General features: G+C 42.2%; 1 protein-coding gene across 8 annotated transcripts in view; it reads left to right on the forward strand.

Annotated features, from left to right (window-relative positions):
• The window catches only part of fmnl2a (formin-like 2a), a 51,174-nt gene continuing 27,938 nt past the window's right edge, over positions 1 to 23,236 (forward strand). For all 8 annotated transcript variants that reach the window (XM_005723373.1, XM_005723376.1, XM_005723374.1 and 5 more), the window contains exons 1-3: positions 1 to 740; positions 15,679 to 15,762; positions 18,904 to 18,984. In XM_005723373.1, coding sequence (XP_005723430.1) covers positions 627 to 740; positions 15,679 to 15,762; positions 18,904 to 18,984 — 279 coding nt within the window. In that variant the 5' untranslated portion in view covers positions 1 to 626. The remainder of the gene's footprint in view (positions 741 to 15,678; positions 15,763 to 18,903; positions 18,985 to 23,236) is intronic.

Here is a 23,236-nt window from a genome sequence, read left to right on the forward strand (position 1 = left end):
CCCAAGAAGAAGTGGGAGGCTCGCCCCCCTGAAAGGACTCATTGTAAAAAGAGGGATGAGAGTGTGCGCGCAGGCTGCGAGTGTGTCCAAGTGTGTGTGAGCGTGTGGACACCCCCTCCTCCTTAACTAGCTGGTCAGCAGTGGAGGGATTAGGAAAGCCGGACCCGCTCACTCACTCATTCACTCAGTCACTACTAAGTAACAGATAGGGTTGCAGTAATCGTGAATCATGCTCGTCGTCATTACTACCGGCTGGGAGTGGAGCCGAAATTGTGCAAGATACGGATAACTGCATAGAAAAGGTCCGAGTGAGTAAGAGGAGTCACGTTTCCAGGTTTCTTCCCTTTGCCGTGAAAATGTTTCATCAGGGACTCCTCTGCCGCCGCCGCCGCCTGCGCTCGGACCCGTCGCATTATGTTACTTCCCTCACATGTGCTTTATGTTGAAGAAGAAGAAGAAGTGATCTGGATAAACCTGCGAGGATCCTGCCAGGGCGACTGAGCAAAGCGAAGAGCGTGCGGATATTTCCCCTTTTTTATCGCCGTGCAGAGTTTTTTTTTGTTTTGTTTTTTTCTCAAGTGGACTAAGAGGGGAAAAAGTTGGGGTTTCTGGTCAAAAGAGGAATCATGGGGAACGCAGGGAGCATGGACCACCACACTGATCTCAGGGGACACAACATGCCCCTGAAACTCCCCATGCCAGACGCAGGTGAACTGGAGGAGAGATTTGCAATCGTTTTGGTAAGAAAAAAGTCGTTTGCATCTGTCTTCTCTTTGTTCCCTCCATGCTCCGGTGCCCCGGGACGGGACAGCTGTGTGTGTAGGTTGGACCCTCTGTTTCTCGTCCTGCACGCCCCGATCCTCTCTTTGTTGCTCAGTTAAAAAAAAAAAAAGTCATTCCAAACAGAAAAGTGTTTGTTTATTTGCACAAGATCTGCATCTGTTCCTCTGATATGACGTTTTTTGAGCTTGACAAAACTTCTAAACTTTGTTGTGTGTTTTTTTTTTAACCGTAATCAAAGTAGCGATGAAGTTGTAGCAGGACTGGGAATTTATTGATACCTTCTTTCTTTTTGATTCAACAAGTATCTGAGTCAGCTTTTACACTTTTTACCACATAGTCCTGAAATAGATCAGACACTACGTTTTGGCCCTATAAATAAATAAATTTTTATAAAAAGATAAAATGTTAATATTGTAGCACTTCCACAAGTATATGCATGAGACACCTACACTGGTAACTTTATGAGTCCAGACACAAGCTCCCCATTGAAGCTTTAAGTGCCTAGCATGTCAGGTCCTTTGAAACATCTGTCACATCATAGGCAGGCAGTGGATCTGTCAACAGTTACCTTACCTGGGCACCAACATAAAGAGTCCTCCATGCAAAACAGTTCTAAACAGTTGATCAAGATACTGACTGTGTTGCAGGGATTCACAAAAGGTTTGTATATAATAGGTTTTGATTGGCCAGATGTGTTGCTCATTTCTTGGTGTACTGGTGTACTAAAGTGTTATTTACCATCTTCTTGGACAATTTTATTTATTTAAGCCATCACAGAGTAACACATGACTTTCTGCTCTCCAGCTTTGTGCCCCAGTCAGTGAATCAAAACCTGCACAGAGGAACAGTGAGGTGAAATTTGAGAGCCGGCAAAATGTGGGTCAAACGTGATTGTCGCCTGGCCTCGCGCCCTCATACACATTAACTGCTTTAGGAGAAGGAATTTGACTTGAGCAAGCCGGTTCTTATCACTGCATCGTCGTGCACTCGTCACGGAGACGAGGAGAAGGTTTTTCATTTCGAGCTTGTCTTTTTTTTTTTCCAACTCGCTACAGAGCATTTTTGTTATGTTAGTGGTGGCGGGGCAGATCGTTTAGCCTGTAAGCACATCACAAAAAAGCAGTTTAGGTGGAAGTCAATTCGCTGTGCTGTGTTGGGGTGAGATTGCTTCTTGTCAGACACTGGTGAATCCCTTTCTGTCCTGGAGGCAGCACGGAGAGAGAGGTTTGACGTCACACTGCCGAGGGATTTAAGCCCTTTTCTTAATCACATCTGCTACTAGAACCACCTACTTCCTACATTTTACAAGCATTAGGAATTCCCCTCTCAAATGAGAAATAGCAAAACAGTTGGGATCTAGAAAATGTAGTTTGTTGATTATAAAACTCATCATTATTACGCTTCCCAGGATACAAACCCCCGCCCTAATCAAACTGTTTAAGTCTAAAATTTCTTAGGATGGCTATCTGAAACGTCCGTCCTCATACCATGTCAGGAACTCCCCCGCTGACTCCCCTCCTCTTCCTTGCTGCCAGCATGATGCCTCAGCTCTCGGTTGGATGGAAGCCCTCCAGCATTAAAAGAACTTAGTGCTATAATCACAGCATTTAGTGTTAGTTACTGCCGTTTAAACCCTAATGTGTCTCAGCTGTGGCTCATGGCAGTTGGCACTATCAAGTGGCACTACGTGACTCTGATCACCTCACTTCAGTTTGAGTGGCAAACGATTAGGATGATTCCCCTCGCTCTGCTTTGTGTCCTGACATAACAGAGGCCTTCAGAGCTGATCAAGATTTAAGTGGGCCATTTAGCCCCTTGTTAGTCACCCATAAAGTTTTATCAATCTGATTGGCTGGTTTCCCCTTATCAGTTATGTAAACTATAACTAAATGACTGCTTTTGGACATGATGATATATATAGTAGTCTTCTTGTTGCATATTGACACCAGATTGGTCAAATAATAGGTGCAGGACTGTTTACTTGCCACTTTTAATAGATTTGATCAACAGGCAAGCTTTGGATCACAGCAGGGAACCATTTGGATTAAAGACTTGCACAGTATGTAACCACATTCAAGTTGTCCACAGCTTTGTATTTGTTTTTTTCTTTTTAATCAAGGACATATAGTTCTTTGCAATAGTCTTGAGTTGCCCCTCATTTCATGATATTTTGTCAGGAAAATGGGAAACAGACACAGTGATTTATTAAAGTGTGCAAACATGAAAGATTAAAAACAAAACATATAAGGCAAAAACAGAGTTTGTACTATTCTAATGAGGTTGACCATCACTTGTTGTAATTTCTTTATGTATTAGTCTTCAGGATTAGTTCTCCAGGCTTCTTGAAGGACATTCAAAGCTCTTCTTTGGATGCTGGTTGCCTTTCCTCATTGTCTCTGTCACTGCTTCAATAATGCTGAGGTGTTGGCTCTGAGGAGGTCAATCCACGACCGATACTGCTCCATCATTTATTTTTTTCTATCCATTGTTCTGAGCTCCTCCGTACACATGATGACACTTTGATCCAAAGATTACAAATTTTGATTCATCACTAAATAAGACCTGTTGCCACCGATTCTTAGTCCAGTTCTAGTGTAATTTTTCATAACTCAGCCTTTACTCTGTTTTTTCTTCCTTATGAGTATCTGCGTGAAAACCACCCTTTCATCCACCCTCCAAACTGGGTTATCGTTGGCATTTTTCATGAATTCAATAAAAGAAATGAGGACATATGCTTTTGCAACAGACTGAGTAAAATAGCAGTTAATGTCCAGAGAAAAACTTTCAGCAAGCGTGGAGAACTGTTGCTCAAGAGCACTTAAAAATTACATGAAAGTCTAGAGCCTTGGAAGCAAAATATAAAGAGAAATGAAGGGTGACAAGAGTTTTGCACAGAACTACACTCTATTAAAATTTGCACGGTGTGTGATGTGAAAAGCTTTTCAAATATGAACTCGTGACTCAAATCATCTGAGCAGACTGCATCTGTGTGTAACCACACATGTAAAATTAGCCTAGTTTCTACAGTAAAGATTTTGTGTAGCTGCACAAGTAATGTTGACTTGTGTTGTACAGGAACTGGTGTCACGGTGTTCTGTTAAACTACCCACTGAATGCTGGAAGATCCAGGAAGTCCAGGATCTTGGCACAGTCCACAAGATGAGTTAATGTGTCAATGCCATTAAATGGTCCTTCACTGGAGATTGTTTTAGCAAAAATGTTTCCAAGGTCAAGAATAAACTGTTAAGATCAATGCAAAATTCAGTGTTGTTAAAGTTTATCACCATATTATGTCTGTAGTTAATGATTTGTGTACATGTGCCAATCTAAATTATACTTAGAAGTCCCCACTTCTTGGCCGTTGTAATATCTTGTTGTTGTTTTTTTGTACTTATCGCATTTATCTCATTAAAATAGTTGAAAGTTTGTATTTAAGACCCAAAGAAATAATAGAAACTATAACCTTTGCCTGTGCTCAGTGAGCTAACCCTAACTTATACTGATGTAGTTTTAACTGCCTTCAGCTCCTTCAAAGCTGTAGTAAGTTAAATTTCAACCCACCTTCCTTAGATATGGTTGTTTGCTCTCACTGTGTGTGATTGTCATACAAGTGGCTTGCCTCTGGTGGAGTCTGCAGTTTCTACCAAATGAAAAGCTCCCAGTGAAGTGGCTCATTAGGCCAAGAACTGATCTCTGAAACAGACTTGAGCTAATAGTAATCTGAGGCCTCTGCTGTGATCGGACTGCCTGATTCACATGCAGCCTTGGCCTTCAGTCAGAAGGAGATTAAACCCAAATAATCTTTGTTTAGACGGCGCAGATTGTCATAGAGACATAAATAGGAATTTGTTTGTATGCCAAGGCTCTCTGCTTTCTATGACTCCTCATTGTTGCTGGTTCTTTTAAAGCATCTTTGCTCGCTTGTTGTCGTAGTATTGGTAACATAAGTCAACCACAGATGAGTTCCACATGATTATGAGTGAGCCCTCTTGATGTCTAATCTGCACGGCACAGTTCTGTCATGTCAGTGTGCTGCTGATCAGTTAACCATGCACTTGCCAGATCCAGACAAAATTTCTGAACGGCATTTTTAACATGTTTCTTGGCTTATAAGTGCACAATAGCTGAAAGCACGTGAAATGATTACAGTCGGTCTTTGGGAGTCACATGTACAGTATTAGTCAGTCTATATGCTTCACACTGAACCAAAGGAAAATGACTCTGTAACAGGAATGCAGCCAAGGCCTCATGTCTGCTCTTCTGCCTCAGCTAACCACAGAGTTGACAATCAAATTAGATTGCACCCACATCCAGGAGACCGTCGAGTTGAATCTCTGAGTATCGTGCCTGCTGTCATGGAGACAGAGAAGTTCAGAGTCATTACTTGTTTAAATGCCATATGGGGGGGACTGTAGCTTGGATGCTGTTGTTGCTCTTCTCAGTAGTCTGCCCAGATTACGTCTAAGCTGCTTTGTTTAAAGGCTGCGACGCACCACAATCTGCTGTTATTTCTGCTGTGAGGTACCGCATCTGAAATCCACTCCAGCAGATTAATCACAAGAGTAGCCCTCATGTTTAAATGAAGTCTAATCTGTCACATCGGCAGGTCCAGAGTGGGTTTTTACCTGGAAAACGCTTTCTGGTACTTCCCAGGGTAAGGTGTATCCAAAGTGCATTGGTGGTAATATGCAAATTGGCTTTTTGTTAGAATGTCATTCAAATGTGCGAAGACACTGAGCCCTGCATCTCTCACAGTGCTACATGAAACCCAGGAAGTGACTAAGCTAAACCTCTTAGGTTTTTCCACGTTGACTCTTCTTCATTAATAAAATAGAACAGTGGGTTTTGTCTGTGGTGCAGAGGATGAGCAGTGGCTGAATCCCGTGCGTCAGGACCACCAGACAGAGCTGCTCTTTATTCTGTGTGAAGCCCAAGACGGAGCCTGGCACTGGACCCAGAGCCGGCAGGCCACGAGAGGCCTCCACACATACCCGTTTCTATGCGTGTGTGTGTTTGTATCGGTTTCTGCTGTGCTGGATCCCCAGGATACTCACCCACCAATTAGCCAGAACAGCACTGAGGATGTTATGCTCAGGGAGCAATGAAATCCTGCAACCAACGCTCTGGCCTGTGAAATCTCAGAGGGGATGTGAGGTACTGCGGTGTGAAGCGATAATGTGCTGCTCAAGATCCCAAAGCATAGCCTGGAGGCATCTTGCCTGGCTGGCAGAGGCTCAGCTGATTATGTGAGAAAAAGTCTCTCAGCTGTGTGCAGTCACCACCCAGTTGAAACTACTGAGGGTCCAATCAGTATCGTTGCTCTAACTTCAGTTTTGACATGTGCACATTCGGGGGTTCGGTTTTCTGCTCCACTATGTGGGTGGCACATAAACCCAAAGGAAATCATTGACTCTAGAATAACCTTTAAACCTGTCAGCTGGACTTTGTTTTGATTGTACTTTGCTTTTGTTTACCTGCTGAATGAAGTTTCAGTTGCGTGGTTGTGGACTAATAAAGCAGCCGAACACTTTGTTTGGCATCAATGAAATGTTGAATGCCAGCTAGCAACTGTGTTAAGAGGAAAAGAAAATGTCCCTGGGAGTTTTGACATCAGCCTGGAGTCATTGTTTAGACTTGGCCATCCATAGTTATATTTGGTGTAATTCTTCCTGCAGGTGTATGATGATGGAGTCTTAAAAAGACCAGTCTGATCCTTTCATGTGGGTAACAGTCCATTGCCAGGACCAGTCCAAAATTCACACAAAAGAGCAACAGAGTTGCAGCTCTTTTGAGAAGTGCATTATGGTCAGGATCTGTCCAGGCTCCAAGGTGGCAGCTGCACTAGAAAGACATTCTGCTTGGTCTGTCAAAGTTCTGCACAAGAGTGGGTGTTTTGTTGTGACCTCTTAAGAATTAGTTAATGTTAATGATGTTGAGTTTTATCTAAAACTTCCAGCAAATTCATCAGTTATTAGTGTCATTATGACAAGAATACACTTTATCCTCTGGCACTGACACTTGTCAATCCTGGGCCTTGAGCTTAATTTTTGTCCTCAGTTGTGATGTGATGTAACACTTTGTCTCAAAAGTTAACTTTAACATTCTTTTTCAGGCTTTTATTTTAGTACGTTTTTATTATTTTATTCTTTGTGAGACATAAGCTGCTTTTGAAATGGCCACAGTAAAAAAGGCAGGTTCTGTCGGGTAGCAACTTGCCAGAATTAACATCTGCGGAGCAGAATGGGAGGTGCTGTTGAATTTGAATGGACTCCATTAGACCTGAAGACAATGTGGCAGTCTGCTGTTTCAGGTTTTATTGGACAGAAGATTTGCCTTTTACTCTAGACTCTTTACAAGTAGCCACAGAGAAGCACCAGCCTATCCGGGGTTAGGATTTGGATTCAGTACCAACTCAAGCGCTTCCAGTAAATCTCAAAAACAGAGATAGGAAATTGGCAAAACATCAGTTTTGTTTCTTTCCTACAGTAGAGGCTTCAGATTGCGGTTTCATTAAAAAAAACACATTACCAACAAATGGTAAATAATTTTATGCACCTATAAAATAAATCTATAATATATAATAATAGATTGAATCCTTCAAATTCAGGTGAGCAGGCAATTTTCCTCTCCTATGAAAATCTTGTATTAAGATGCTCACCATGGGACAGTTGAACAGGTTTGAATAATACCTTTGATCACTGACGCTGGTGTTCAGATGTTTCAGCTTTGAACAGTTTGATCCACACTGTTAAGTCTGCAGGCACCGTGTCCGTGTGCTCGACAGGGATGCCACTTGCAGCCCTTTTTTTTATACCATAAAAGCAGCTGTGTGCTCAGTAATCATGTGGTTTCAAGCTCCCATTTAGCCTTTCTTCACTGGATGATGCAAAAGTGTACTTTTGTGGCAAGCACCTGCTGTTCAGAGTGCCTCTATCGTCTCGTTGGAAAAAGTGAGCGTACGGCTCTTCGGCGTTTGAGGGATGCCGATTTAGACAGGGTGGGATTGGAGGGTCAAAATTTACAGGTGTGTTTGGGGGTTTTTTTGTGGGGGAGGTAATCATGATTCTGTCAGAAATGTTTGCACGCCTTCCAGAAGTGTCACAGAGCAGGAAAGTAATGTTTTAGCTGCGGTGCCACCTAAGTGCCACTGTCCCCTAGTTTGCGTTGAAACTGCAAACTAGGGGACAGTAATGCTTTCGAAGCAACCGTAAAGCTTCCTGGTTTTCCAGTGAAAATAAAGCGAAAGCACTCAGCTCTCAGGTTACGTCATGCCTGCCATCAGTGTGTGCGGGTGACATCATGGAAGCCATTTCAAAGGCTTTTTATTTTATCACTCTTTCTTGTGAAGTTTGTATGTAATCAGTTTCGTTATTGCATTTAACCTTTGAATTCCACTCTTGTGACTAATGAATAAGTGTGTATAACAGGATAAAAAACAACCCCCACCCACCCAAATGCACACATAAAACAGGATGCTGAATACTTTTACTTTATTACACATCTAAATGCGACACAGTGACACAAATGTGGCCATCATTGTCACAGCTTACAGTTAGGCACTAAGCTGGTTGTATTTGTCAGGCTTGTGTTAATAAAAGACAAATTAAAGGCTATTATTGAGCAGTAGTATTAAATCATCCGGCTTCTTTTTCATTTCATTGAAGATTTCCTGCCACAGGAGGAAGATTTAAAAGGTTCTTTTAAATATTATAATCCATGTAAACTAATTTTTCTCATCATTTTTAACTCAGCCGAGCCATTTTTTATTAACTGTTTTGAACAAACAACATTTCGGGTTCATATTCGCTCTGGAACGTGGACTCCACCTCAGTCCAGTCACTTTCGCAACCTCACAACATCTGGTCTGGCCAGAGCGCCTCTGTGTTCATGTATCACTTGTTTTATTTGGATAGCTTCCTGCTGCTCCACACCACCTCCATGATGTTTCCGGAATTTGGATAACATCCAGCACTCAAGCCACAGTTTTTTTCCTTTCTTTTTAATCCACAACGTAAACATATTTTTGCAATATTTTGTGTATTTTACCCACAAAGTGTTATAGATGTTTTTTTCTGTGTCATGCTTTAAAATTGAACAAAGCTGTTGGGCTCCGATTTCAACATCGATCATTTGACTTCTTCTGCGTTTCGCTGCATTTGTGGCGAGGCTTGCTGAAGGCACTTTGATGGCATTGTGAGCAGCGTGGATAAAATGAGAATAGCGAGTACCCACTCTTGTTAGAGAGTGTGAAGCTGACAGATGGTCTGCTAAGTCCAGTATGTCATGTTATCGGTGAGCGCAGTGAGGTAAATGGATGAAATGTCGTTGGAATGTGTAAAACGAGAGGCAAAAACATTTGACTCACCGAGTGGTCAAGAGGCATTCTAGTGAACAGCTTCACAAACACAAACGCTACTGTCAGGTCAGGGGGGTCCTGGGGATTACAAAGCTAATCTGAGGACAGACAGGGGACACCTGTGCCCCCAAAGAACGCCAGGGATTACAGATCCACGCTGTGCTAATGAGTGGAGGACAGCTCGGTTTGGACAGCACACGCCTCGGGGCTGTGCAGCTCCTTTCTCCTTTAAGTAGGCTCTTATCTCTGACACTCCATTATGAATATGACAGATTTCGATTCTGCCTGAGCTGCGGGGCTCCTCCGCTCCCCTGAAGGTTAACGTGAAAAGCAAGAAGTGAAGTGAATCATTTATTATGCAGTTTTGCCGTCACATATTAATACTCATAGGGATGGTGTTTTACAACTCACACTAGCCTGAAGCGCAGCATTAACCTCAATATAAATTTGTAAATGCCTCAGAAACAAAACACCCCAGCATTCGATGAAGCAAGCATTGGGAGAGACCAGTACAGCATCCAGTCATTTCCGTAGCGTTGAGCAATTTGAGGATTATTGCTCTGACTAGTTTTTAATAACTGATGCAATGTGAGGTTTTCTTGTTGTGGCACGCAGCGTGGCATCAGTCTGCTCATTTAAAAAGACAAGTGAGACGTTTTAACGAAAAGAAATCGATTAGAGGTCGGAACGTGGCTTTGAATGATGCAAATTGGTTGTTTACAGCAGAAAGACGGGTCTTCTATTAAGGTCATTAGTTTCATTAATGCTGACAAAACAGTTATGCCGCATCTGTTGGTTTGAACACAGAGATTAAGTTCTTCTGGATTGTGGTGCGTTAGCAGGGAGAAGGTAGACGCAGAGGAAGAAAGAGGGGAGCGTGGGTGTGCTACCAACTCATGGCAACCCAAATCCTCAAGGAGAAACCAATCACTGCGCAGAAAGATATCTGAGAGGAGAGCTGGTGACAGTGAGGTGATGTACGGCACACTTTTGTCAGGTTCTGTCTCATGTTACTGTGTAGTAAACACAAGTAAACGCAGTGGAGCATGTTCTGAAAGTGGATGTTTTCTTTAATAGGTGGTCTACCAGGGTTTCTTGATTTTCCTAGTTGGATCGAGCTCTTTTGTTTGCATTTGCTCAAGCCAAAATTGCTTGGTATGTGAGATCACAGCAGGCAGCATGTGGAGTGATGATGTGAACATGTGGTTGTGGATTCTATCTGATGTAAAATTGGTGCTTTATCATTTTTTTTGTTGGCTGTCACAGAAAATTCAAGTGCTTCTCCTTAATCCCAGATCTATGTTTCAACTGCAGTTACCATCAAAGACGTTATGAAGTTTATAACTATTTTTATGTATACTTCACAGTATATGTTTTACTCCTAGTTTGTTCTGTGACACATTTGAAGACCTGCAGGGTGTTTTAAGAAAATGGAAATAAAAATGTGTGTTTTGTTTGTGTGTGTGTGTGTGTTTGCACACCTAAAGGTGCAAAACACTACATTTTAGACACGTTCCAAAGCAAGTAGTTAGTTAGCCAGTTGTGTCAATATAGTTTAGATCTTGTAGCAGCATTACGAACTGAAGCAGGTCCTTCATGTGGGCTGTGTGTTTGCTTTTCTAGCCAGCTGTGCTGTGAAGGCTGTGCCTGAGCAGACCTCCTGGTAGGTAGTGGTGGTTGGTGGGCTTTGAGCCAGCAGTCTATTTTTACTTCTTTTATGACTTAAGCTGGATAATGATAGGATACGTGGGCTCTAATAAGTTCTATATTTATGAACCTTAAGACCTGATGTGAGTTAAACATTGGCATAAAGTTATTAGTAGCAACTGTTAAAGTTGAGCTACACTAAAATTGGCCCCCTGTATCTGAGTAAATATGGCATAGTTTAGCACGACATACTGGCTCGTTGTCTCCACAGTACTGACAGTTATTAATGACCTGGATTCATGTTCAGGCTAGAGCTTTGTTTCTAAAGGAACTCACTCAGTAACTGTACAGATGTGGGACAGCTGCTTTGGAGATGAAATGTGACTTTGGCAGCATGAAGGGAGGCTGGAGAGCATTGAAACCCCACATTTCACTGAGAGGGGATGGTCATCTAGCACAGTGAATTCCACTTTTTTTTTTTTTTTCTCCCTCTTGTCGTTTGCGTTTTGTTGCCGTCTGGAGGGAGTCTCCGATGCTTTGTCAGGGTCTCCCAACAGGATTGTCTTGTTGACTAAATCCCTTTCATTGTGCTTTTTTAGGATTTAAACTTCCTTGCAGCTGCACTGGTTGCACGCATCTGCTTTACCAATACTTAAAATGGCTTTGCCACCATTTTATATCAGATTATTATTAATTGTCAGCATGAATGAGTGCATCCTTTTAGCATGTTTGCCTGTGTCTCAAATTTCTGTTATGCTTTACTGTTTTACTAACCAGTTAAATTTAGGTGCGTATTCGTCAGGGTGGTCTGCCATCAGGTGTTGGTTAAAAGCTGCCCAGCCCTCCTCAGCTGCACCCCATTAATAACACAGTTGCACAGATACCAGTGTGGTTGTAGACATGGGGTAACCCAGTGAGCTGAGTGCTTGTCACAGCTCATTAGCAGTGGGATGAAATGAAGGCTGGTAGAAGTGGTCTTTTGCTTTAGTTGGAGCCTCACCAAGCAGTTCAGTGCACCCACAGCGACTCAGCAAACCACCCAAGCCACACAAGCACCCAGGCCAAAGGTACTCTTAATTCCAAACAAAACAAGGTAGACGTTTAGAAGTAAAAGCCTACCCTCCTTCAGGTTTCTCTCTCCAAAATGTAAAAGCACTTCTGTGTGTAACATAGTAAACCCGCTGGTGGTTTTCTGTCACTTAATGTGACCGTCCGCTCAGGCGTCAGATTGTATTTTAATGTGTTTAGGGAAGACGAATGGATACAAAGCCTAGTCATCTGGTCAGCAGCCAGAATGAGTCAATAGAACCCTTATGACTCCCAATTCCCTGCAGTCAGCACAGCAGCGATCATTCGACTCAAAGCTTCGGCAGAATACTAATTCAATTTCCTTTAGTTAAATATCTACAGGCTACAACCTGAGTTTTTACCATATCCATTAGCCACCCCTAATTTTTTTTACTATTTTGCCAGGAAAATGAGAAAGGGGTGAACAATTTATATAAGAGTGTATAACAGTATATAAGAGAAAATAGTTTGTGCAATTCTAGCAAGTTTGAAAGTCAATATCTAGTATGACCACATTTATTCTTCAACACTGCCTGAACTATCTTACACAAGCTTTCTTGTAATTTATTTAAGTCATCTTCAGGAATAGTTCTCCAGGCTTCTTAAAAGACATTCAGAGCTTTGGATGTTGGCTGCCTTTCGTTCCATTTGTCACCAAGATGATTACAGGTTGTTTCAGTAATGTTGAGGTCCATGGTTTGGGGAGGCCAATCCACGGCTGATAGTGTTTGACTCCGTGTTTGTTCTATCCATGCGGGGTTTCACTGCACTGACACTGTTTGGGATCAATGTTAGGCTGAAAAATCAAAAGCTTTCCAGATGATGATACTTCGTGGATCAGACTCTGAGGATACTTTTCTATGTTCATATTTCCATCAGTTTTCAGAAGATCCCCAACACTGCTGGCTGAAGTCTGTCTTCTAGGAGGCAAAACCAAAAAAATAATAGGTGGTGCAAGTAGGGCTGTTCGATATAACGATATATATCGGATGACGATATAAAAACGTCTATCGTTTCATTTTACGTTGTTTCGTGGTTTCGCAAAATAAACTCTTTACAGCAATATTTTTTCATTGTTCTGATGGTCACTGTAGTGGCTATATTAATTTCTTAAAGTTCCCTCTTTCTCTTTTATTTAATATAACCACACTACAGACGGACAAGCGGCTGTTTGTATGCCTTGTGGTTAGCAACAACGACGTAAAACCATCGCATGTCCGCTTGTTTATGTTCCACATAAACCTTTCACAATAAAGCTCAAGATCCTGTTGAGACTTTTCAAAATAAACTGAATCACGTGAAAGAGCAGATTATTTACGGATGAGAAGTAAAAAAAAGAGCTGCCGGGTGCTAATAAATAAACCTTAGACTCAAACGTTAGAACAAGCTGTTCCCCGCAGCACCCTGTGTAATAAATACTCACAAAGAAAACAGCGGCCGTTACAACTTATGTCTAAAAATGTATAGTTTCATGCATCGGTTAAAACACTCGACTCCAGCTACATGACGCGGAGCTGGAAACACTTCCCGCAAGTCGAGCTGCCCGAGATTCACAGAATTTACAAAAATGTTACATTTTTGTGATTTATATCGTTATCGGGATGATAGAATTCTTATATCGGGATATGAGATTTTGGTCATTGTTACGTTTCGGTGTTGTCAGTGTTTTGTTTTTTGCGTGACTATCATGTATTTCCTGTTTTACTTTGAAAGTCTGTGTCATCTTAGTGTGTTCAATTTACTTTTCCTTGTCTCGTCAGGTCTAATTTGCCCCAGCTGTGTTTCCCTCCTGTGGTCCATTCCCTGATTGCTCCTTCTATGTATTTAAGCCTTGTGTTTCAGGATGTCATGGTCGCGATCTCCCCCCGTGTTGTAAATAAATAGTTTGTTGTAAATAGTTGTGAATGGGTTTGTCAATGCTTTCGTTATGGGATATTTTCGTTTTGGGATTTTGGTGGAGAGCCTTCGTGGTTTTATTTTCCTTATTTCTGTTTTTCTACGTTGCACCCCGGTTGCCTAGGCCGGGGTGCAACAGTCATATCACACAGGTGCAAGATTCTTCCACAGTACTGAGCTGTCAGTTGGATTTCTATTTGTTTCACAGGTCTACTGGGATCAGATCAGTTCAGTTCATCACTAACTATTCTGAAGCACAAAAATATGTGGGGGGGAAAACATGACCTAATGAACATAATGGAGTTTTTTTTAAAAAAAGGTCCAAAAAACTGGCTTAGATATTATGTTTTTATTAGGATGAGCTTTATTTTATGTATATTAGCCTTCCTCTCGATAGCTGTTAGTAAAATCCAAAGATGTGCCTTAGCCCGATCCTGAGCAGGTCTGACTCGATTATCGTGTTACTCACTCATGAAAATGGGTCTGATCTCGAGATATTTCTTATCCATCTTCCTCTCAACCCCCCCTCGTGCTCTTTGGAAAATCCAGCGAAGGAAAAGAAGCTGAGTGCGGTACCTGCTCTGATAGATGATGCAGCCCAACCAGTGTGGATGGGAAAAACAACCTCAACTCTAATGGTTATGTTTTCTAATTTTTTCCCCTGCTCTTTGCTGAATGGCTCTCTCTCACACAGCTGTATTGTGCATCTGTATTATTGTGTATTCTCTATGACTGAAAGCTGCAGAAACACTCAGTTTAGCTATACACCTCTATGCTATTTTTGTGCTCTTAATGTGTTTCTGTTTTATTTCTATAAGAATAGCTGGTTAACCAGTATCCAGCTGGGTCGCACTTGTGTTTCCATGTTCTTTGCGCAGCATACTGGGAGCGCTGGATAATTGTTTGTAGCCTTTCTAAATCCACACGAGGGTGTGGTGAATAATGCTGGAAAGTGCAACATTTTGGACAGCTGCAGAGGTGTTCGTACATGAAGCAGATGTCGATAAAGTAAAACCGGATAAAGAGAAAGAGTTGCGCAAGAGTTGTGTTTTTTTGCACGATCTAAGCTTATTTTCAGTCTTAATGTGTTCGCCAACACATGGGTCACATTAGGTGTGACTGAACAACAGGCTCTTCACAGGGAATCACTTGCTTAACCTCATCAAAGAGGAACAGCTTTAAAAAAAGTTTCAAAGCAAAATACTGAAAGATGTTCAGAGCATCCACCTTTACTTCAGACTCACTTCTGTGCTCACGCCTTCGTTTCATGTCCTGGGATAACTGGCTGAAGAGTCATAGCAGTAAGTTAGAAAGCAGGGTTAGATGTTTACCTGTCCTGCCTCAGCAGATTTCTGTATCTGGCAAGACAGATAAACCATCAGCTGTTTGGTTAGTGGAAGACTTGATATTTTATTTGTAGACCGATGGCAAAAATCTTGTAAGGAATGTAAAAAAAATTCTACTTAGCAACAGGCTCAAACTAACACACACATATATTGTGGCCCATTTTTGTAAAACCTCTAAGACGCCTTAGGGAGGGGTCAGTTTCATTTACAGCTGGATTATCCCAAATGAACAGGAGGGAAGAGCACATGTAAACATTTTTGGCGACCTTTCCCCAATGATCCTCACTCACACTTTGGCTAATGTAACTCTTCTGTTGCCTGCTCATTGCTATGTTTAGCAACGAGAGAGCCCGTAACCAGCTGTTAGGTCAGAGGTCCATTAAGCTTGCAATCTCTTAATTACTCTCTTTGGGAGCCACGGACACCCTGATGTTGTTGGTGCAGAGTATAGTGTATAGATGCTTGCATCTTACCAATGATGATAGGTTTCTTAGTTTGATTTTATGTTTGGGATTAATGATGCTATTTATTCATTACATTGATCATCGTTTTGATTAACTGGGACCTTTCTCTCTCTTTCAGAACTCAATGAATCTTCCTCCAGACAAAGCGCGGCTCTTGCGGCAGTATGACAATGAGAAGAAGTGGGAACTGATCTGTGATCAGGTGAGCATCAGCCACTCATCTAAATGATGTGATCCGATGTAGCTGCTGCATAAGTCACATTTAATTGATTGTAGCTGCTTAATTACTAAATCATTTTAAATGCTGAAAACATCTGGGTAAGGTTCACACAGAATGATGTTATATGTGCTGTCTGGACTGTCAGCTGAGCGTGTAATCTAGGAGAAGGTCCCACCCCACTGTGTGTCGTGACCGCAACACTCATGCTCCATTGCCCTGCCTTTATCCAGTAAGCCTTTTGCCATCTTTACACGCCACCCTGGCTTCCTTGGTCAAGTGGGTTAAGTGGCACAGCAGGGAGCGCACATCACTTAGCTAGTTGAAAAAACTCAGCCTCTTATTGGCGTCAGTGCTGCGTGTAGGAAATAAGAGAGGGTGCACGTTGTGCAATGAGCTGTGGTCTGAGCACTCTACTCAGTCCGCAACCTCTGTGCCAGAAAGTTTTTCTGCCTCCTTGAACAGAGGAGAAAAGCAGAGACAAGATCAAGACCACCACCCACCAAAAACTGTATTGATAGTTACTGACCCTGAGAGGAACTGTAACAGAGAGAAACCACCAGACTGCTGACCAGCAGTCAGAGATCTTCATGGGGCTGACTGCAAACTGTCACAGTTGAAGTAAAAATAGTCGCTTTCATTGAAGCTAAACGTTGCCTGGTGATTTTTGCTGACAGTCTTGGCTTCTCGATGGTCACGCACAGAAGAAGGGAACATGCTCGCCACAGTTCATGTTCATAATAAACGTTTTATATTGTGAATTTAAAGTTTCTTATCCTTTCTGTGAGGATGGGAACCTTGAGACAGACCGCTTTGAGCTGGAAAACTATGGTGGAAAGTTTTCCAGCCAGAAAATCGGTTCTGAAAGGAAACTAATTTTCAGCGCAGGAAAGTTACAGCATTGACTTTGTGTGGTACTGAAATTAGCAAGGAAAAAACCCACTGAAAATTCATCCAAATATAGATTTACTATGGTAATGCTTTAATCCTGTCAGATATAACATCTAGTTATATAATTCTCTCTTATGAGAAAGGTTACATTTGGAAAACCAAATTTAGAAGCTTAACCTGCTCAGACAATAAAGGTGGACATCAGTCATTTGAAAGTATGCTCCATCTCTTTCCTACACTTTGTTTGGTATTAGGTTGAAGTTATTGAATGAAATAATGCATTTTCCTCAGTTTTACTGTTGACATCAAAGAATATTGCTAACCCAGTTCTTCCAGTTCTTTATTCATTTTTTGTTTTCAAAATAAACCTATACCCATGACACTGCAGGCAGCTGTGGGACTAAGTTACTTTCTAAGTCATAGCTACAGTGAAGCCCTTAATGTAACCATGGCAACAGAGAGAAGCAGAGACGACAGGTACACACCCCCTCTGGAAAACAGCCCTTGCGGATGAAATATTAAACGTTTTCTTTCCAGCAATTATGAGGATTTATGAAATATTGATAAATTGTTGAGGTTGTTCTTGAGGTGGACGCAAGGTTAAAACATCCCGAGTACAAAGAGGGAGATCGGCACGATCAACTCTTCCCAGTCGAATGCTGTGGTTGTGATCTATTTCTAGCCATCGGAGCGTTGTACAGAGTTCATATAGATGAGTCGCTGTGAGAGTACAACAACTGGTTGGCAACTCTAATTTTAAAAGGTTTCTCAGATGTAGAGCAGGAAGTAAAGATCACTGCTCAAACTTAACTTAAACCTGCTATTCTGGACTCTTCATTTCCACGTAGCATGTTGAAACCCGCTTATATTCCTCTACATACCAAACATATTTGCTCACTGTGATTTCACCGGTCTTTATAAATTCACACTTTTATATTTGTGAGGTATTTACACACCTCACAGGTCTTTGCGCTCGTCATGATTTGCACCGTACCGTTCGCTCGTTATTTTGCAGACTCTCCAGCTCGAGCTTCCAAGCTTTAGAGCTGTCCGCCTGCGTGTTGCTGTCTGCTGAGAGCCGGCTCTTTTTCCTGACGGCTCTCTCGTCTTTCCTGTTTTTATGCGACAGACCCTGTGGCAGTGACAAATGTGATGTTGTCGATCCGTTCTCTGTATCTGTGTGCGGAGGGTGGACACCTTTCCAGGATGTGATTCATGACAAAAGCGGCACAGCAAATACTGCGCTGATGAAGCTGACAGTTTGAAGTTGTTTGCATAAAAGCATGTGATATGGATGGCTTTTGGTTACCAGTGAGGGAGGTTTGCAAGTGTATGTGTTCCAGTAATTCGCACACGTGTACGGCCAACCTGTAACTGTCGCTGACCTTTAACGAGATCAGAATCACTGTATCCTGTTACATTTGTTTGAAGAGATATGGCTGTCCGTTAGAGGAAAGCCACTGGGAGATCAAGTTCTTGTCACTGCCTGCTAAATTCTTGCCCCTCCTTTTGGGGAATCTGACGCTGGACAGTAACTTTCTTTCTTTCTTTCTGGTTAAACATTCTTGCTAGTAAGTGAAACGAGCCGCCGATCTATATCACCTCCCGATCTATAAATCTATACAAGATCAGAGCATTCAAAATTAGGAAGAACACTGGAGAAATGTGACCGCACTGCATGAAGAACACATTTTCCTCTCTGTGATATGGCCTGCAGTCTCAAACTGATGCAGTGTGGGCTACGATGCGGCACTCAGCCTGATCCAAACGCTCTTTCCTGCTCAACACAGTGATCCAAATCCAGCACTAATCTGCTGTATCGTATATATTTAGAGCACAACGGTCTGGCGTTAAAAGTCTTGCTGGTTGAACTTGGGAGACTTAAACATTCATGTAGCCAGGTGTGGCCACAGTTCTCAGGCAGGCAGCTCTTTACAGCACGCTGAAATTAATGAAAAGATCATCAATGAAATTTGTTTTGCATATAAAGGCTGGTTGCTGTTTACTAGCCATGAGTTCAGACTTGTGAGGCTGTGGTGTGTGTGTCTGTGTGTGTGCAGTCATCTGAATGAACAAAGTGGCTCTGTCAAACAAAACTGTGAAACTGTGAATATAACTTCCACTATTGTTACACGAGAACTGTCCAGATGTTTAGCTTCTGCCCTTCTTCCTCTCGTCTTGTTTCCTCCCACCCCTGCTCATTTCAGTATTTTTGTTTTTTGTTCCTTTTTACAGGAGCGATTCCAAGTGAAAAACCCGCCTCACACGTACCTCCAAAAGCTGAGGAGTTATCTAGATCCAGCGGTCACAAGAAAGGTGAGTGGCCTTGCTAAAACATGCTTCCCTGTTCCACTGGCCGTTTCAGCGCTGTGGCTTTTCCTTCCCCTCTGACCCCTCTATCTCTTGTCCAGGATATCCCTACAACTGAGGAAAAATTGTGCACATGAGTTCTGGAGGAGACAACCTGGGAACTAGTTGCAAAACGGGCATCAGAGTGACTTAGATAGAAAGGAGACAGTTGTTTATCTGGAACCGCCCGGGTTTGAGAAAACCACTGGCCACTGCTGTTCTGTGGCTGAGGGCATGCTCTGCACTCACCATGCACTGCCAGAAAGAGCAATGGAGAAATAAAAGTTTGAAACAAGCTACTTGAATGCAGAGTGACGCAGTCACATGAAGCACTGCACTCACATCACCTTGTAGCATAGCAGGGACTAACTGAAGAGATCAGGAGCGTCCCAGCAACATGATAAAGATGGTCTTATGTCATTTGAGCAGCCAGTTCTGGCTGTTTTCCTGGCAGCTTGGAAGGGAGAAGGGAGTAAAAGGAGGAGCTTCGTGAAGACAAGTATCAGCCAGCTCTTAGGGGTTTGCCAAAATGAAGTCTTTTTGGCCTTGCTGAGCGAGCTGTGGGGGGAAGGTTGGGAGACCAGCGTCTGTGATAAACAAATTAACCAGAAGACTCTGCCAGAATAACAACAAATCGCTGAATAATTCAATTTGGATTGACTGGAGTTAAGATGTTAAAGCACAACTGGTTAGCTAGAGCAGCACAAACAAAAGCTGTGATGACTAAGGTAAAAAGAGGAGCAGAAATGTTTTATTGGTGCAAGAAAATACCCCAGACAGCACATTCTCTGTGTGTAGCCAAAATCAGCGTTATTAATGGGTACAGTGAGGAGTGACTCCTAATGGTAAATTATGCAGCTTAGTCAGGAATGAAAGAGTAGCTTCAATAATCTTTAAAGAGAAAGAACATAAAATTAATGCGATAAAAGTTTTCTCTGCACATACTGCGTCTCCTAGTACACCTAAATTGTTGAAATGCTGACAGTTCAATAATACGAGGCTCTCACAGAATTTTAAGAGCATTTTGAATGCTAGTTTAATTTACAACCACTCAGGTTAAGACTGACTGGTGATGGTGGCTTAGGCTGCAAAATATATGCTTTTCAATGATAAGTTCAGCAGTTTGACTCCTAGTTCTCGGCCTTGCCAGGCTGGGACTTTGTTTGCTTTTTGGCACAAAGAACTGCATTTGCAGCATGTTAGATGGTGACGATAAAGAGCTAACTAGGCTGATCTGGAGTATCGACCGTCACAGAGACTGCTTCACCTATCTGGCTAATGTAATGCCTGAGAGATTGCACTTATAGAAGATCTGATAAAGGCAGAAAGCACAAAGAAAGTGACGCATGTCAAAGGAGACATGATAGACAAAACACTGAAAGGCTGTGTCAGTGGTAGAGGTGCAGGTTTGTTGACAGCTAGTATAAATCTGCCTCGGTAACTGACACCGACTGTGAAACTATAGATGGAGAAGTACTCCTCTTCCCTTCCTTCACACATGCTGCTGAAGTTTTCACACATGAATGCCTAGTATGAGGTAGTTACTGGCTATCACTGTGTTTAATTTTCACATTTCTTATCTCATAAGAGAACCGGAAGAATATTTTCAGGTGTGTAATAAATCTGTTTAGCTGTAGTTGCTAGGAAATGCATAAGCCTGGTTCTGGCTGAAGGTAACAAAATCCACCTACAAGCACTTTTTAAGCTCTCAAATTAACTTTTTTTTTTTATCCGCCTAAAGCTGAGGTGTCAAAAACAATGTTGTTGATTGAGCTTTAGTGCTGCTAGTAGGTGTAATTGTAAGCAAGGCTGAGCTGTCCACCTCCTGGTTGCAGCTTTAAATTTGGTGTCTCAACTTTCTCCTCCAAATCTCCCGTAAAATTTGACTAAGCAAATTTTCCACAGTGCCATACTTGAAGGAGTTGGTGTCTAAACACTCAGCACACTCGTTGTTGGTTCAAGTCGCATCCTCCTTCTTTTCTCTTTATCTTAAAGTCATCTGTGTCTACATGACTAACTGATCTATATTAAACCCCTTTAAATAAAACAAAGCTCTCTTTATTTATTTACCATTATATTTTTACCGATTAGTCTCATAGGCTGAGTGGGCCATGTGGGATTTTGGAAAGTCTTTGCCTGTTCTTTGCCCTCATCGGAAACCTCAAGTGGTCAGGCACAGGGGAATCAAATGAAAACAGAAAGTGAGTCGGGTAATGGCGAGGGAGGGAACAAGAAATAGTGAATAATAGAGCGGGTTAAGGGGGTAGGTGGGGGGGGGGATTTGAAAGAGATGGACAGTGGATGAGAGAGTGAGAGACAAAAAAAGAAGCACGAGAGAGTGTGGAGGAAAAGAAAGAGTTATGGGCTTCTTTCTACATTCCTGCTCCATCCCCCTTTTCTTCAAGCTCAAACAATTGCCACTTTGTGCCACTGTGAGAGAGCTGGAGGTCATTGCCTCTGCTTTTCCATAGGCAGGCTCCGGTGCATTCCTCGAGGCAGCTCTCAACCAATAGGCAGCCAAGGAGGAAGAGCTGCAGTCCAACTAGTCCCCAAGAATGTATCAGCTATTGATTTGTTTCCAGGATGAGCCCTCCTGAGCTCACACTTCCCTAAAAACTCCCTTTTTTACCCTCCCTTCTCTACGGTTTCAATGCTTTCCATGCGCTTGCTTTCCCCTTTCACTTCTCCCTCCGCGTCTCCTCCTTTTTCTCATTTCCCCTCGTGTCGTCTTTGCCCTCCCTCCCCACTGTCTGCTCCTCTCTCTTCCTGCTCTCTCCGTGTTGCAGCTGGTAGCACTTAAAGTGTGGAGTGCGGGGTGTTTGGTGGGGGCTCCGAGAGCCTGCGCAGTTCTCCCAAAATTTGCTCGGCTTTCCACACAAGCGCACAAACGACTCCTCCCTAATAAAAACACTCTGTTTCTCATCTCCTCATGTTCCAGACACACGCCGCCTAAGCCCAAAGACACAGGCCATAGCTATGGGAACAGCTCTTGTGAATGTTAATAATAGGTTAACGTGGGACTGAGCTTCGTTTCCCCCCCTGATACAAACGCATCATGGAAAGTGACTAGGCCCTCCAATTCTCTTCTCTTCTCTTCTCTTCTCTTCTCTTCTCTTCTCTTCTCTTCTCTTCTCTTCTCTTCTCTTCTCTTCTCTTCTCTTCTCTTTTCAACCACAGCTATCGGCCCAAGATGACCATATTAGGGATATCCACTCTCAGTGACATCATATGGAGAACAGCAGAAAAAACTGTATTTGCTTTAGTCTCATGAGGATTGCCTGCACTTCCGCTCACCTCGTTATTTGAAAACAATGGCAATGTTTAGTATATTGTATATATACAGCAGGAAAAACAGGACAACACTAATGCAGAACTATCTTCTATTTAACTTGAATATAAAACAGCATGAAAAGTCTACAGTAGAATTTACAGTATCCTGTTTTGTCAGGAAAAAATACCTAAACGATTACACGGCTAACTATTAGCATGAATATACCTGAGTGTTATGAGACCGGGGGTTAAAGTGGGATTTGGCTGGTGTGGGTACCGTAATATCCAGTGTAGCAATGCAGAGTAAAATACGATCACTTAGAAATAAGACATATAAAAAACTGGCTTGTGAGCTGCACTGGGTTTGTTTTTTCTGCATACAGGATGTGATCAGCTGACCTGCGCAGCTGCTGTGTGCTCTTTGTGGATTTGACTGAATTCAACGACCCTTGATGTAACCAAACATCGGCCATAAACACCCCATTTTGCCCTATAACAGTCCAATACGCTGCATTAGTGCAAAATTCATCACAATACTGGAAACGAACTAGTTTAACATGCACTAAACTGCAGATCATGCTCATGCAATGTTTAAATAATACAAAAGTTATATACTTTAAAAAAATTTTTTAAGTCATTCAACTTAAGTAAGTTCGATCCAATAACTGATTAAAAATATATATTTAAAGCAACATTTATAATCTACCCAAACTTGAATTTCCAGTATATCAAATTTTCCTTGCTGAGCAGTCCTTATTTTCTTATCTTCCTCTCCTGTCCTTTATTTTTTTAATATCTTTCTCCATCTCTTAGAGCAAATGCTAACATTTTCTCCTCCCTCTAAAACTTTAACTTGCAGTCACACGTTTGTGTTTGGTGATATTTCACGAGCTCTTTCCAACACTGGAAATTGCCTGAGTTCAAGCACCGCTCCGATTACACTCTTCTG

This window comes from Pundamilia nyererei, unplaced genomic scaffold, assembly GCF_000239375.1.
Source record: "Pundamilia nyererei isolate P.nyererei 1_Seehausen unplaced genomic scaffold, PunNye1.0 scaffold00009, whole genome shotgun sequence".
Taxonomy (NCBI): Eukaryota; Metazoa; Chordata; class Actinopteri; order Cichliformes; family Cichlidae; genus Pundamilia; species Pundamilia nyererei.